Source organism: Cydia splendana, chromosome Z (genome assembly GCF_910591565.1).
Source record: "Cydia splendana chromosome Z, ilCydSple1.2, whole genome shotgun sequence".
NCBI lineage: Eukaryota > Metazoa > Arthropoda > Insecta > Lepidoptera > Tortricidae > Cydia > Cydia splendana.
In genome coordinates this window covers 35,462,906-35,480,922 of record NC_085987.1, presented here as the reverse complement: position 1 = coordinate 35,480,922, position 18,017 = coordinate 35,462,906, and the positions used below count along the sequence as shown (strand labels likewise).

Sequence of the window (18,017 nt, the reverse complement as noted above, 5' to 3'; positions counted from 1 at the left end):
TATTAACTCGTAATACTCATATTAACCGCGATGGTATGCAAGGCCCCGGACGAACTACGTATAAAACTCAGCCGGGAACAACAGTATGACTTTCACTACCGCGCAGTGCGTCACTAACGCTTCGCGTTTGTTTATTATTGCTTTATCAGATTAATTCATTCCCAGTGAATGATTTCATTACCACGTTAAAATAGGTAACTTCGCTGAAACACGCGCCTTATTATTATGACTAATTATAAAACTTACCTACAAGTTAATAGACCGTGAGTCAGTTTAATTGTTCAGCGGTACGTTCCTTTCATTGATCGTGATCGTGAAAGAACGCAATAGTTGTTAAAATTGGCTCCAGAAAATTGGCTCCGCTGTGAAAATCGATACCAACCATTGAAAAGTCAGTTTCGTCACAACATATAAGACGTTCAACTTTTCCATTCCGACGCGTAAAAGTGTAAAAAATAGACAATACATAATCGGCATCTGTAATTAGAAGTGGCACACGCGATCGGCGACAACAATGTGCGGCGCACACGGTGGCGGTGCGGTAACCGCCGGTGCAGTCGATCCGTGCTGATTAAATAACGGAGGAAACCAGCACTTCCTATATCCTAACACGACAAAACAACGATGGGATCCGTTCTGTTCATTTATTAATTACTGAATCACAATTATTGCGGTCATCGTAATGAAACGGTAACAAATAGCGATGACCGGCGTCTAGCTACGGGCAAAAATACATTTTTACATGCATATTATCTTACGGTACCTAATCTTAAATTAATTTTTAATAACTATCTGGGGATGATGGAGCGTAGTAACCGCTCCCACAAAGTGGGTGGTCGAGGGGTGGCGTACATGGTAGGCATGGTGGACATGCACACTTTTAGAGGTCTCCGTGATGTCTCTTGCATCACGAAAGGATAGGGATGTTTCAATAATGGCGATACGGAAGTTCCAACCAAATTTATAGATGTCTTAGGAAACTTGATCGGTTGACTTTTAACCACTTGCCGCTGATTGCTGGCGCCTCCGAGGAGAACGATGGGGATTGAGCTCGCCTTTGTCGTCTTCGGGGGCGATTTTGTTGTAGTAGTCGCCTTCGTCCTCGGCAACAGTGTAGTAGTCTCTATAATTTCATGGAAAATTGAATCTTCGTAGTCTCGGTTTTCGTCCGCGAAAGGGGACACAAACACGAGTTGTTTCAAGCTGTTTATATCTTGCACGAGTTTCGCGTGCTCCTTCACTATGTCGTCAGCTTCGGGCAGGAGTTGATCGATCCTAGGCGACATTTCGTTGATATGTATCAGTGGTCTGCTAAGAAATGTAGCCGTAGTGGGCGGGACAAACATAGGGCCAACCTCACGCGGAAGACGCCGTCCTAAGTATAACAAATATACATATATGTACTAGTTTACAACAAATATTGAAACGGATTGAAATAGTAAAAACAGTACATTTACCTGTATTAAACGTCCGGGCTAAAGTGTCGGCACTATAATTTGGTAATTCCAAGCAATTGACCTAAAACAATAGAAATCTAAGCTTAGATAAGTTATAATAAACAAAAGAAACATAGTTATTAGAAACTACGAATAGGCGTGTCAAGCGTGTATTTCGCTTCCTGGCACGCGGCTTTACTCGTACTGAATGATTTACCGTAAGGTTATTATACTTATGATGTAATATTTCTGATAATCTTAATTTGTAGAGTACCTACGTGTTATAAATAGGTATTTCGTGTACTTTGCTGTCATTTATTTTATGAATTCCAATATCGTAAAGAGGATTTCTGATCGTCGTGGGATGTGAATAAACTTTAATTGATACCTTCTAGGGTTCTTCGGGGGTTCTATTTACTACAGTATTTTTTATTATTTCCTTAAGTCCGTTTGAGCTGTTTTTATTATTTGTTGTTATGCATGCAGTATATTCTTCTTTAGAGTCTGGCTAGCCAAAAATTATTGACAGATATTTCGTTGTTGTATCACCAATTGTCTATGATTAAAAAAAAAAGCTAAAAGTCAGTTGACAATTTATGTCATTCATTCAAATTGTTTGCGGTTTATAATAATGTCTATACTGAGTGAGGTTCGCAAACTACTCGTATTATTTAATCTCGTAAATAATTACGATAATGTGCGAAGTCGACGTGTAGCGTTGTATAACGAAAAACTGCAATGTTTACAACTCCTAAACAAATGTAAACAAATTAGGAGGTTGGTGCTCTATAAATATTTTGATACTTAGCATTTAGCATATTTGGCATAGTACTTATGTATTTTTTTTGGTGATGGATTAATATTACGGTATTATCGAGCTAGGTCTTATTTACACTACATTTCATTTTTCGCCTTGTTACAATGGTATATGGTGAGAAAGTGTTAACATATGTGTTTATCGTTGACTGTACTTTACATAGTGGTAGAAATTATATGAGCTGACTTTGAGTGCACGTCAACGTATATTTAACTTATATCCTTAGGTACCTTACGTGTGCACAGAAAATCAAAAATATTTTCTAGTATCAAAACTATAATTATTAGCCCAAGATTTTTTGAATTTCCCGCCAAACATTTGTGTAATATTTCAGTAGCCAGACTCTATCAATTTTATCATCACACCGAGTTTGGAAAATCAAACAAATATAATTACAATAAAATGCGTATCATTAGCATCGAGTCAGAGATATATTATACCTGCAATAGAAAAATACACTGTGTGATAATTTCAACTGCCAACCATATTTTTAAATACAAGCCTGTTGACTGATTGACGGATAGACAACTGAGGCTTAGAAATATTAGGGTTCCGTTCAGTTACCTAACTACCTATTAGTGTGAAAGCGCCACCATATAAACTTTACATTCAAGATGATAGAGAGAAAACACAAGATGAAAAAAAAAACTACCTCGACAGAAATGGATGCCTTTCAACCCTTGGTTAACAATCTACTATTAATGTGTCTTTAGGCGGTCCACTTCGGCGCAGACTTAAATGTTAGACGGACGCATTTAGTTCTCCAAACCCCTTTATAATTTCAAACTTGTACCATAAACTTCTTTAAAAATTTTTATAGTTTTAGAATCGTTTACTTACAGAATCACCTGTCAATGTATTAAGACAAAGATTTAACCCACTTTATATCGATCTAGGTATTCTTTTTTTTTAATTTTTAATTTATTTAGGCTCACAAAACAGGTTACAGTCATTGCGTTTAATACATGCATATTAGAGGCGTACAGCGTTCTGAACTGGACTCTAACCCTAAATATGTGTGCACATTAAGAACAAAATTTACATGCGATAAATTTGTGTCTAAATATCAAATATGTCAAAATTATGGTATCAAAATTATAACAGATATAATATAATAAAAACAGTTATAAGCATAAATCATGTTAATATTACATCGTGTTAGTACAAGTGAGGAGAGACATTATTAATATTATTATGAAAATTACAATAGAATAACAGAGAATTACAATATCTAACAAAGTGCTTTTTTAATGCTAATTTTGAATTTAGGTAGATTATTATTAAAGATGTCGAGAGAAGGATGTTCAGCAACTGTGTCGTTGTACAATCGACACATTCTGGTAACCGGATTATAATAAGATGTGTTGTTTTTGAAAATTTGTAGCTGGAAAATTCTGTGTGAGGGGTTTCGTGTATTTATACGTGTAATTAGGTTAAGTTGTGAAAGGAGGGAAGGACAGTCAATGTATGAGTGAATGATTTTATATAGAAACAATAACTCGCTGTATTGTCTCCGCGTCGACAGATATGGCAAGTTGAAATGTTTAAGCCTACTGGAATACGATCTGTATGTGCGACCAAGCTGAGATCTATAGCAAAGGACAAGGAAGGATTTATCATCATCATCATCATTTCAGCCTATATACGTCCCACTGCTGGGCACAGGCCTCCTCTCATGCGCGAGAGGGCTTTTTAGGTATTTATAATTATTGAAAATCCCAGTAGTTATCCCCAATTCACATAATTATTCAAATGGTAAATCTCAGAGCACACGGTGGGGATGAATGATGCGACTACTCGCGCGAATTCAATCACGTCAGAAGCAATTAACATGAAATACTCGCAAATTGGCAATTACCGTGCTGTTAACGACGCAAGAATTATTCGCAAGCACGAATGCTCGATTTTTTTACCCCGCCTATTATCCATATAGATCACAATGTTATCATTCACTTGCGATACTTAGCGCAATACTGATTTCCGTATCGAGTGTACATGTAGGTAAATTATAACATTTATAACATGTAGTAAACACGATATTTTACAGTAAATAAACTGTAGGTACCTACTTACCTATTGTTCATTAACGAACAAGTATCGTAAATGAAAGACCCCGAGCTGCTTCTCAATTTGGACGATGACGATTAATTCTACTTCCCATGAAATTCAAATCACTACACCTTATAAAAGCAAGTCCCCCGCCGCGTCTGTCTGTTTGTGTCTGTATATACCTAGGTATAAAATAAAGAGTCTAATAAAAATGTTTAATACACCTTGAGAAAATAAAAATTATAATAGTTTTAGTTAGACTTCAATTGTTGAAGTCCGCTCCTAAGATTGTGTGAAAGTACCATCAAGCTTTTTACCCTAGAGAGGAAACAGTCCCTATTTTGTCGGAATTGGGCCAATTTTCTCAAGATATTTTGCTTTACCTTAAGGCTGTTCGACACTCTATTAATAATAGTAGTAGCCATATACAGGATGTAACAATACCTAATAGTGGGGATCCGTTTAAGGGCATATATCGTGTTCTGATTGAATTGAATTGATTGAGTAGAAGAAAAAATGACCACATACTTTTTCCATTTTTCTTCTACTTTTTCGTAATCAGAAACACGATACCGAATATGCCCTTAAACGGATCTCCACTATTTCTATTACATCTTTACGGCTACCACCAGTTTTGACATTGACATAACGCTCACGTTTACGTAACTTACTTTCTATGCATCTCGCTCGTACTCGCATATGCGAGCAATAGTGGAAGCGAGATGTACAGAAAGTAAATTACGTAGACGTGAGCGTTATGTCAATGTTAAAACTGATGGTAGAGGCTCTTGTAATTAATGTAATTGTTGAAGAAAAAATGACAAATTTACCTTGGTCTCTGACCAGTAGAGTAAAGCGTACAATTTCTGGTTGATAATCATTAAGTATGATAGTTAGAACACTTAGAACATTGTCCACCATTGGTGAATAATTATATGTGAAAAAAATTATAAATATAACATATATATGGCACTAAAACGCAACAGTAACAATTTCGCATATCGCGTTCGTAATGCACATTTATTTCACTTCTATTAAATGTTCAAAACACGAAGATGAAATATAATATGGTATATAATTCCTGCTATAAATGACTAGTCGGTTATTAACATAGTACCTACCTATAGGAACTAAAACAACTTTAATGTTTTATTTGTACCTACTGCATTGTTTATGAATTGGGTAAAAATTTACTAACAAATTGAAGTAAATGTAACAAATTATAGATACTAAAATCAATTACAGTTTTAGCAACATGAATTTATATTTAGCCATCCAATTAAAGTAGGTATTAAAGACGAAATGCTTTTGGTATTATAGTTATACTGTTTTAACTACCTACTTTTGGTCGATCATATACGGAAGACTTAAGGTGAGATTATCCGGGCCGATTTCTGGAAATTTCTGTAGAATATTTCGTAATTGCGTATCCATTTCTGCCGTTTTAAAAAGAATAACACCTAAATTGTTCTGAGTTGTAGGTAGTTATTAATTATGACTTATGGCGGTATTATTAGGTAAATATATATGTATATATATATATATATTGCAAAAAAAAGTTGGTTGCAACACGATTTTTGGCGGATATTTGACATTCTTGTTCTAGTATTTTTATTTAGGTTACGAATTGTGTGATATTTTGTTAATGCATTTTTTGTTTATTATAGGGACCGGTTATTATAGTCTGTAAAACAACTGTCAGTAGAAAAAGGCGCGAACATCGTATTTTCTTGGGACGAAAACCTTTCGCACATACATTTTTAAAATTTGCCGCTTTTTTCTACTGACGTATATGGTTTGACAGAAATAGTTAACAAAGTGCTGCACGACTAACATCCTGGTCTATTTTTAAAGGTTTTGTGAGAAGACCAAAATAGGTAAAAGGGTCACTGAACCCCATATTTGAAAATGTTCCATTTTAGTGAAAACATCGTTCCGTGCAATAAAATATCGTATGACGCATGAGACCTTTTCGCAGCATCATATTCCAGGATAAAACTTGGACATCTCAATAAAGCTCATAGGTATATACCGAGAACTCGAGAATTCTCAATGGGGTTGGCCGGTGGAAGTTTTTAGCAGATGGCGCCATCATAGCTTGCCCCGTCAATCCCTAGAATTGTGTCAAATTTTTGTTTTTTTAATACCCTGGATGCCAGCTCTTTAAGCCAAATCTCATAGAAAAAGGGGCAAGTTATGATGGCGCCATCTAGGCAAACCTTTGACAGTTGCCAACCCCATTTACTGGTATGATTTTCTGGTTAAACATACATGTAGTAATTATCTTAAAGAACAAGGCCTGCTCTACACGTCACATATACCTAGGTACATTAAGTACTTTGCTACAGAAACCTTTAAAAGAGGATCAACATTCCCTACGTTCATTAAAAAGCGTGTATTAACGCAAGGTTTGACAATATCGAATAATCATTAAGTACGCATTTCTTATTCATAATTAGTTTCTCTATTTAATATGTATAAATTAATTCAATAATTGCTAATTCATAGTTGTTCTGTAGAATTAACGGAATTACAATTTATGGCTACACTAGGTAACTACTTCTGTCTGTTTTAATTGCATTTGCACTAGCGTGGAATTAATATCGAAACTTCTCTTTTTACTTATTTAATGAAAAACGATGTTTCATGCAAACAAAAAACTGAAAATAATCGCATTGCGCACTCATAAACTAAAGGTGTTAGTAAACTTATGGAGCAATTCCGAAAGTGGACAGTTTTACGAAACCCCTCACGACTGTAATTTTAATGATTATAAATAAATATATGTGACAAGGATTTCCGTAGTTTCCACTGAAAAAGTGAACAGAAGTATAATTTTTTATTTTATTTTCGGGACTATCCATCATTCGAAGTTACCACCAGACACCTTATATGAAATGTTTATTACCTGTGGTGGTGGTAAAAAATGTCTGGAACGTGTGAAGAATCCAATATTGATCGTGGCTCCCACAAGCAGAAGCGTGGAGGCCTGCCACAGCGCCGCCCACCGCCACATGTTAGCGCACTGTACCTACTGGCGACAAAGTGAGCCGCCGGCGCCGCTAACACCTCCCTTCTCCAGTACATTGGTAGGAAAAACGATGTGCCTTTTCTTCAACATTAGCTTATATTAGCTTACTTCCTTTGTAACTTCATGGCAAATAGACTCGTAGGTATAGTAAGCTACCTTAGTACTTCGGTGTGAATCTTTTAAGTTTTGTACTTCTGCGTAAGGATAAGCAAAATATTATTTTTCACCTCAGCAGCTCGAACAAGGGTACTTTGCTTCTTAAAAACAGTGAGCAAAATGCGATTTTGCTCACTGAGTCATTTTGTCTCACTCAGTGAGCAAAATCGCATTTTGCTCACTGAGTGTGTCTCATTCAGTGAGCAAAATGCGATTTTGCTCACTGAGTGAGACAAAATGACATTCAAGTGACCTTTATAGTCAAATGTCATTTCAACATGCGGGGTCTAATACAAGTTCGATATACTTGGGTTCTATTATCTCTGTCCCTCTAGGTATGTTCTCACTGCTTAGGGTGAAAAATTTTGTGTACTACACGAGATCAAAGTTATTTACATCTCGTGCGCTTTTGAATCCCTTACTACGCTCAAGATTCTAAATTAGATTCACTCGCTACGCTCGTGAATCTATTATAGAATCTTTCGCTTGCACGGGACTCAAAATAAGCACTCGAAGAAATATCAAACTTTGATCTCTTGTTGTACAAATAACTATTACTAGTTAATTATTTTAAACAACGTCAAAGGCAGAGTAATCTACCAAAGAGATAAAAGCCAACCGACGACCTGGTCATATTTCTCAGCAACTGGCCAGAAATTGGCCTAAATCAAAAGCATTAGAAATCTAGGCGCAGGCCATGTGACGGCAGCAGTGGGACATTTAATAAATTCCGAATATTTCCGAACTATTCTAAATCGGTTCAGAGGTTTAAGCGTGAAGAGGTAACAGACAGGCACACTTCGGCACAGTACTTATTATAGTACTAGCTTTTGCCCGCGACTTCGTCTGCGTGGAGTTAGTAATTTGGGTACCATAATTTTTAACAAATCTGCTTTTTATTACACCCTTCTTTTCACCCTCAAAATGGGTGACTAATTAGTCTAAAATGCGAACATTCATTATTTGTAACGAAAAATCTTTTGAGTCCTTTTTAATTTAAGATATTTTATTTTTTTATTAATTTTCTATCTTAACTTCACTTCCACCTCCACTCCAACTTGGAGGTTCGAGAAGTAGAATTTGAAGAAGGTTGCAGAGTTGAAATTGAAGAAGTAGGAGAAGTTGAAGTTAAAGAAGTAGGAGTTGAAGAAGTAGGAGAAGTTGAAGTTAGAGAAGTTGGAGAAGTTGAAGTTGAAAAGGTTAGAGAAGTTGAAGTTAGAGAATTAGGAGTTGAAGAAGTTGAAAAGGTTGGAGAAGTTGAAAAGGTTGGAGAAGTTGAAGTTGAAGAAGTAGGAGAAGTTGAAGTTGAAAAGTTTGGAGAAGTTGCATTTGAAGTAGGAGAAGTTGAAGAAGTTGGAGAAGTCGAAGAAATTGGAAAAGTCGAAGTTGACGAACTTGAAATAGTTGGAGAATTTGAAAAAGTTGGATAAATTTAAGAAGTTTAGGAAGATAAAGAAGTTGGAGTAGTTGAAGTTGAAGAAGTTGGGGAAGTTGAAAAAGTTCGAGAAGTTGAGGAAGTTGAAGTTGAGGAAGTTGAAGTTGAAGAAGTTGAAAAGGTTGGAGAAGTTGAAGTTGAAGAAGTAGGAGAAGTTGAAGTTAGAGAAGTAGAAGTTGAAGAAGTTGAAGTTGAAAATGTTGAAGAAGATGAAGTTGAAGAAGTAGAAGTTAAAGTTGAAGAAGTAGGAGAAGTTGAAGTTAGAGAAGGAGAAGTTGAAGAAGTTGAAGTTGAAAAAGTTGGAGAAGATGAAGTTGAAGAAGAAGGAGAAGTTAAAGTTGAAGAAGTAGGAGAAGTTGAACCTTAACTTAATAGACGAAAGTTCAGAATAGTTCGTGAAACATATTACTTACTCTTCTTCTTGCACCATTTTTATTACATCTCTGTTTAGCCCTATGGTTGACTGGTAGAGTCTGCCTTTAGGCATTAAGTCCGCCATTTGTACATTTTATTTGTATTTTGTGCAATAATGTTTAAATAAATATATACCTACAAAAATTTGTACCTGGTGAGGTGTCGAGTCTCGGTGGCTAGACATTTCTAGAACAGTCCAGAAAATTCGAGAGCATTTCAGAACAATTTGGACTGTTGTCGAATATTCGAGAACATTCTAGATCATTGTGGAATATTCCAGAACACTTTCGAATGTTGTGGAATATTCTGGAACATTCGAAGCCGTCTCGGGTCTCGGTGGCTAGATATTTCTAGAAAAGTCTAGACCATTCGAGAGTATTCGAGAGCATTCCACGCCATTTCTGAACATACTGGAATGTTATCGAATATTCGAGAACATTCTAGATCATTGTGGAATATTCCAGAACACTTTCGAATGTTCTGGAATATTCTGAAACATACGAAGCTTCTCTTGTCTTCTCTTCTCTTACGGGGACTCAAACTATCTGTATACCAAATTTCAACCAAATCGGTTCAGCGGTTATTGATTCCCCATACAAACTTCCACCCCCTTAAAGAGGGATTTCCGGGATAAAAACTACCCTATGTCCTTTCCCGGGACTCAAACTATCTCTATACCAAATTACATCAAAATCGGTTCAGCGGTTTAAGCGTGAAGAGGTAACAGACAGACAGACAGACAGACAGACAGACAGACACACTTTCGCATTTATAATATTAGTATGGATTAGTATGGATTTAGATGTGCCATGCGGGTACACTACATAATTCCGAAATATTCTATGCCGAATTTTGGAATATCGAATTTTATTATTCCGTTTTTTAAATGCTCGACCCATCAAAATTCCGACTGTCGTAATTACGAACGATGAAAATCACGAAAGTGTATATTTTCGAATAGCAAAAAGACGATTTTTTTTAATTGCGAACCACATAATTCCGAATATAAAAATTCCGATAGTGATAAACACCGAATTTAACATTTACGATTTTTGAAATCACGAATTCCGGAATGCCATTATTCCGAAAATTTGAATTCCGATTCCACGTGACTCCTATTTTAAATATCCCCATTTTTTAAATTCCGAATTTATCGATTCGTGCTCCGCATCTGCTCCGGCGCTACGGGCAAAGCAGCCCCTTCGCCCTTGCGTATCAAAGCGCAGGCACAATAAATGCTCGCCTCCGCAGCTTTGGCTTGCTGGTCGCCTTCGGCGACCAACAGTTTGTTTTCGTGGGGTCGCAGTTCTAATCTAACCTAACCCACTTTTCTGGCAACAGTTCGTTTTCTTGGGGGTCGCAGTTCTAATCTAACCTAACCCACTTTTCAGGCAACAGTTCGTTTTCTTGGGGGTTGCAGTTCTAACCTAACCTAACCCACTTTTCAGACAACAGTTCGTGTTCTTGGGGGACGCAGTTCTAACCTAACCTAACCCACTTTTCTGGCAACAGTTCGTTTTCTTGGGGGTCGCAGTTCTAACCTAACCTAACCCACTTTTCAGGCAACAGTTTGTTTTCGTGGGGTCGCAGTTCTAACCTAACCTAACCCACTTTCCAGGCAACAGTTTGTTTTCGTAAGGTCGCAGTTCTAACCTAACCTAACCCATTTTTCTAGCAACAGTTTGTTTTCGTGGGGTTGCAGTTCTAACCTAACCTAAGCCACTTTTCTGGCAACAGTTTTTTTGTTGGGCGCTACGGGCATCTACGGAGCATCTGCTCCGGCGCTACGGGCATAGCAGCCTCTTCGCCCTTGCGTAGCAAAGCGCAGGCACTAATGCTCTGAGCTTTGCTACGGCGGGCGAGGGCTGCTTCCCCTCCGCGCCTCCGTCTATTTACATACACTCTAGGGGTAGGACAGACAAGACCACGTGGATAGTGGGGTGCTCCGACTCGGATTTTGGTTAGTTAGACTTAAAAAAGTGCGTTTAAGTCTTTATTTTGAAAATCACGAATTTCATTATTCCGAGTTTACAAAATATCGAATTTCTGAATACCGGATTATTTTATTTCCGATCGGTCAATGATTTTTCGGAATAGACAAATTCGGAAAAAATATTTTCGGATTTTTTCTAAATCGGAACTTTAAGCTTTCGTCCATATGAAAATCGGATTTTAAGTATTCGGAAATAACACCGTCGTGATTTTCTTCTTTCGTAGTTTTCAAAGTCGTAATTTCAATATTTCGGACATATAAAAAATCGGGATTATGAAAATCGAGGTTATGAAAGTCGGAAAAACATATTTCGGAATATTTGAGTGTTCCCGTGCCATGCGTGTGCGCCCGTTAGAGACAGAACATACGCAATGCGACAAAATTAAAAACGTGTTTTCACTTCTCATGCTCAAAAAGTGCACCTTTATGTCGTGCGTAGACGACATAAAATCGCATTTTATGCTCTAGAGCATAAAGTAAAATCATCTATTACGACCCTTATTGACTTAGCAATTAAGTCCAAATTCTGCCATACAAACTGCCAGCCCTGCCGGCGCGCCCCCGACCGGCGCTCTCCCGATCGGCGTGCCCCGCGCCTCCGACCGGCCCAAGAACAATTTTCTTTAGTCTTGAATAAATACGTTAAAATAACCTAAAATAATTGATTTTTTGTATATTTTCCTCGCAATCGAAGTGAAAAGCAGAGTGTACAACAAGGGCATAAATGTCCATTTTTACCCTCGTCTACTATTTTGGTCTTCGCTTCGCTCAGACCAAAAAATTGCCTCGGGTAAGAATGGGTCACTTTATGCCCTTGTTGTACAATCTACTATTTCTCAAAAATGGACGGCAAAGTCGACTTTGCCGTTTAAAAAATAGGTCGCGAAGCACGTAGTTTATGGTCAGTCAAAAATTAAAAAGTTAAAAACATTGCAGTCTCGATTTTGGGACTGCAATGTTGCATACAAATTCCATTATTTGTCGAGTTCCAAACTTTTTAAAAGTTGAAATGGCCATATCAAATGAAGGCACAGGCCCATTAAACAGCCAAACAGATGATTAGTACCGCGACTATTTAGCTGTCTCAAATATGTTGGCGTATTTTCGTCAGAAAAATACACTTCTATTTTTTTATTAAAAAAATAAAAAGGTGGCAAAGCTAATTTTTTCAATTGTTTCTACTTTTTTCTGTGAAAATATATACGTAAGAACGTTGCTTTTGTAAAATATTTCTATGATATTTATATTTCTTGCACCATTTTTGAGAAAAGCACTATATATGAATCGGCTGGAAGGCTACTTGCTGGCTTCGGATTCAATTAAACGGACTCCCAAGGTCGTCCGTTTAAAACGAATCCTCAGCCTGCAAGTAGCTACTTCCGAGCCTCGACAATAATGTACTATTACATTCCTTACAACCTACGTAATTTGGACGGGTTCATTTTTACCCACCATAAAAAAGGTAGGCAACAAAAAACGTCTACGGCACTTAGGACTTTTTAGAAGTAGGCGGAAAGGATTGTTTTATAATAAAGGGCGTCACCAAGTGGGTGCAGGGTTGAAGGGGGGAACTGCACAGACGGGCATGACGAAACTGAGAGGGTGAAAAATTATTAATAAAGTAAAAATTAAACATCAATATTATGGTAAGGTATCTTTATTACAAATATTTAAACGATACCTAATATTTACAGATAACAAAAGTGTTACAAATCTGAATCTTTCCTGCCGTTTACTATAATTACTTTTGCCTAAATTAATTAGGGTCTCTACGAATCGCAATCATCAAACATGCAACGCACATAAAAATTAAAAAACACAATAGGACATTAATTATTAAATTATTTTTAAACTTTCGTTCAAACTAGTCATTAATTTAAAAAAATCTTATTATAAATAATAAATATTCTACCACGCACCTCCGATACTACACAGAGTAATGTTAAATAATTAGGAATGCGTAATCATGAATACAATCACTCAATCAATGGTCTTCACCTTTTCCGAGACACATCTAAAGACAATAAATTATATTATATTTATTTAAATAGACATGGTTGGGTGTTGCAACAATCAAAAACCTTCAGAACCAAGCCACTGAGGAATCACTTAAGGTCTTTCTGACTGGTAGCCGCAATGCCAAAAATTAAATTATGTATTCATATACGGATGACAAAAGTAATGGGAACGAAATGGGAAGATTCCCTTCCCTTTAAACGTTTATTACTCTTCAAGTATAATTTGTATATAAATTACAATGTAGTCCCTTAATAAGGCAGAGGGCATTTATTTACTATCATGATTTAGGCTTTATTTAAAAATGATGGAGTTCAATTTTGAGTATATTCTGACTTCTGTCTGTCTTATTATCTTATTAAGGGTTAGTGATATAATATAGTATAAGCACGCAAATCATTGACGTATATCTCAGGACTGGCACTGGTTGATGAGTTCGCATCATGCGCGCGATTGGTCGCAACTAGTTGCGTTAGACTGCACGATTGGCTCGAATTCGTGAGTGACACCGCTGAACTAGTAACATTTTTAGTGCCCGTAATTCCCGTAAGGCCCGTCCTGAGATATACGTCAATGACGCAAATAAAAACGCGTTACGTGTTGTTTGATCGAGATGACCAATTTAAAAATGTTTTCCCAGTGTACTCCTAATTTTGCCCTAAGAGAATTTTGATGCATAATATGCGGAGTAAAATAATCTACGAACAGCGATAAAAACTCTCATTCTATTGTTTTTATAAAAGAAGCAAATATTTTTTTTTCATACTTATTGTGTGAAAGACTCGGACACAATTTGGTAAAATATTAATATTGATTAAAATACAAGATTAACTGCAGGCATGGGAGTTTGAGACAATACTGTAATTACGTTTTATAAGGAATATTACGAAAAACTCTGCGCCACTAGCACAAACAGTAAACAAACCGCCATGATGCATCATGTTCATGTAATTTTTATTCGTATCAAATAATCTGTGAAAACGTATTAAACTACAATAGTTTTATTAATTTATTGTATTAAAATGTACTCTTGTCTATTTTCTACTTAAATTATGAATATTTGTATGTCTTGTCTTTACGCATCACGGAATGCGATGTAGAGAGAGAGAGAGATGTAGGTAAGGGGTACACCGTAAATTTTTATTATTTAATTTTATGACGTGAACGACTGACGACAAAATACTGTTTACGGTTTATGCTAATGCTGCACTCTGTCGGAAGAACATTGCATTCCCTATTAAATTTCGTTCTGCAATTTTTTTCGTGTGTCAATAGGAAATATTACTGCAATGCTCTGCCACCAAACTGCTGAACTGTAGTATTTTTCTAACTCGATGGGTAGGATATTACGACGAATTTCAATACAATTTTACGAGATTGGCGTTTTTAGGTTATAAATTATATGGAGATGACACCTGTCATCCTACCCATCGAGTTTGAATAATGCTATAGCACATTGTATGTATATACTATACCGCAAACAGATTTATGACAAGTTTTCACAGATTATTTGTTACGAAATGTGACATTGTAGCAACAAGGAGGCTTGTTAACTGTTTGTGCTAGTGGCGTCCCCTACACAGAGTTTTGCGTAATATTCCCGGTATCCGCGTTAGTGTCAATAAATAAATATTTCAGATTCCTGCAGCAGTTGGATAAGATATTAGGCTAGGGTCAAGTCAAAAAGTGCGCTTATCGTGCATAAGTATATAGTGTAGTAAATAAAGATAGTGGACCCCGCAGTATTTCCTCAGCCAGAAAAAACTTTACAGTATGATAAAGTATCAATAAATAAAAAGTATTGTATAAATTTCCAAAGAATAATAATAATAGAATTAAAGTAAATACCTAAAGTCTTAAATCGTTAATATCTTTTTACGGAAAAATGCTCCGTTCAAACTTTCTTCACCAGACATATTCATGTAACGTATTGCAACAATATATGAAATATCAAAAAAATATCCCAGCAGAAATACCAGTATTCATAAAATAAAATTTTTTGGCGTGTCTTGGACCGGAAAATTGCTCAGTCTAATTTTTTCACTGGAATGCCATTTTATTGCCGTTTTATACCTACAAAATGAAAATCTAAAAAATTTCCACTCTCAGTTTTTAATAGTTCTATAATACATACATTTCGATACGCATATTTTTTGGATTTTTTTACCCACTGCGCCAAATTATATTCTAAGATCATATAAGAAGAAAAAAATGACAGAGCAATTTTCCGATGAAAATGAGTGTCAAAAAAAGGAAGTATCATAAAAAAATATTCTGATGTTTGACAAAACTTTTAGATTTTTTTCTAGTATCACATACTGATACAAATAACTTATTTTGTAAAATAATTTTGGACTGAGGAATTACTCGGTTCAATATATAATCAGATTTGTGTTTTTACCTAACTTAGGAGTGTTTTTTTTTTGGATATTTATAATGTTAGTCTCGACTCATACTATACAATAACCAAGCTAAATTTCATCGACTGAGAAATTAATGCATGGGTCTCCATACAACAACTTGCTTCATTTACTACACTAATATACTACCTAAAGCTTTTCTGGACCAGGCTTCGTTTTCAACAAAGTAGGTATTTTTGTCGCCATTACATAAACACAAATCAATAAGTTTTTGATTCGGACAACCAAATTTCAATAATAACAATCCTGTAGTAATCATTTGTGAAGAGTTAAATCTTATTCAAAATTCACTAAAACTCCATAACCAAGCGGTGACAATAGAAGATTAATTTTTACCCTCTAGCTAGAATATAATAATTATTATTATTAAAAATCATCGACTGGTACTATATGTTGAAATATTGTTGGACAATTTGTTACGGATGTAGTGCATAATTGTTTTCCATCGTAATTTTACGGAAACGTACACCCTCAGTACAAACAGTACTGAGGTTGACTGAAGTAGCATGACAAATGTTTCCGAGAAAATTCGATGGAAAACAATTATGCACTACATCTGTATAGTACCTACAACCAAGAAACATCCCTACCACTTACTGGTTATAGCATTACTGTTTGATTACCTTGAAATCGGCGCCCCAAACTTAGGAAACTGGTATAAATGAGAGCTTAAAATACGTCAAGCAGAATTCAGATTTCCTCATGTACATACTATCCCACCTTGGGGCATATTCACTTTGCGGCATATAGCTGCATACTCGTGTGACATCTCTGCCCTTAATAAATTAAGATGAGCGACGCAGAACAGTTAAAAAACTGCGAAGTGAACGGGCACCAATAATATAATACTTTCCCTCCTCCCCTCCTCAAAATGTGATTGTCTTCCAAAGGTGCTATTTAATAGAATGATTTAAGATATAGAAGGCACTTCGCGTAAACTTAAGTAGTCGTGTGTAGGGTAGGTAACGTAGCGTGGGTCCAGTCTTGTTAAGTAGACACATTAAAGGGAGTCTGTTGTCATATTCTAGAGACAATATGAACTTATAAGTATGTCGTTCGTATACATTTTACAGATCTGTAAACATAAATATAGGAAGTAACTAAAACGGGATTTATTCGCGTAAATAAGTACAAGTTGCATCCCACTTTTCTGCCATATTGTGTACGTGGTCTCGAAAAAACTACTAGAAAGGGGGCTACGGGGAAAATTGTCAAATGAATATCATCATTTCTATATCTGGCTATATCGAGAGTCTCGGTATAACCAGATATAGAAATGAGATGGAGAGAAATTTTCCATTTCTACATTCGTGAAACGTGCGTCGTGGGTGATTCTGTACTTGTCTTATTCGCGTAAGTACGCGATTAAACCCGTTTTAGTTAATAATGTGTGAACTTGGGTAGAAAGCAAAACAGACGGACCATACTGGTATAGCCAAAGTATTAAATACCATCCTCATCAAGAAAATGGTTTAATTATGCTACTTAATCATTTATTTAACGTAAATATTTTATATTTGAAACAGTTATTTGGTTCGTATCTTCTAAAAGTGCACCTTTATTAGTAAGTTGTAATCGCAAGTTAGAATAAGTATACAATTTCGATCACTGGGTTTCATTTTGGCCATTGATTCTCCGTTCAACCCAAATTGTACAAATACAAACACGCACGAGAAGCTGAAGAAGTGTTTGTTATCAGAGAAGTTGCATTACTTTTTACTATTTGCAATACTATTACAATCTTTAACATTTCGGTGGGCCTAGCCAGACGACATCGCTTATAGAAAACGCCAATCGAAATTTAATTAATTTATGGAAATTGCTTCGTTTCCATCGCATCTGTCATCGTGATATATTTTTACTATACTATTGGCGTTTGTCGGTAAACGAACGTCACCTTGGCTAATCACCCCAAATCAGCTAAAAACATTTCGATGCGCATTTTCAAGCCCACTACAAGTCGCAGTTTCGGCAATATGATCTATTATTAGTATCTTCATACGTGTATATTGAACATAATTAAAACAGTAGGTAACATCCTATATCCCTACCAGTATAAGCCGTTCCAATGAAACTGAAAATCAGGACTTAGGAATGGTATGAAGTCGAAAGTACTTTTGACCACCACCACCAAAATGTTGTTTCACTAAGAAAAACTCCTTTCAATATTTAAGTAAAAACCGTAAGTTGTTGAATTTTCTGTTATTGGAATTCCTCCCAAGGCGTTCATTTACTAGTATTAAATTTATT

General features: G+C 36.0%; 1 protein-coding gene and 1 long non-coding RNA gene across 2 annotated transcripts in view; both read right to left on the bottom strand.

The window, feature by feature from the left end:
• Positions 1-18,017, bottom strand: part of LOC134803991 (uncharacterized) — a 274,246-nt gene that overhangs the window by 217,481 nt on the left and 38,748 nt on the right. The window lies entirely within an intron of this gene.
• Positions 594-7,362, bottom strand: LOC134805143 (uncharacterized). The gene is made up of 3 exons (XM_063778444.1): positions 7,211-7,362; positions 1,458-1,518; positions 594-1,375 (listed from the first exon to the last, which is right to left on the bottom strand). The coding sequence occupies exons 1-3, from the start codon at positions 7,316-7,318 to the stop codon at positions 789-791; spliced, it is 756 nt and encodes a 251-aa protein (XP_063634514.1). The 5' UTR covers positions 7,319-7,362; the 3' UTR covers positions 594-788.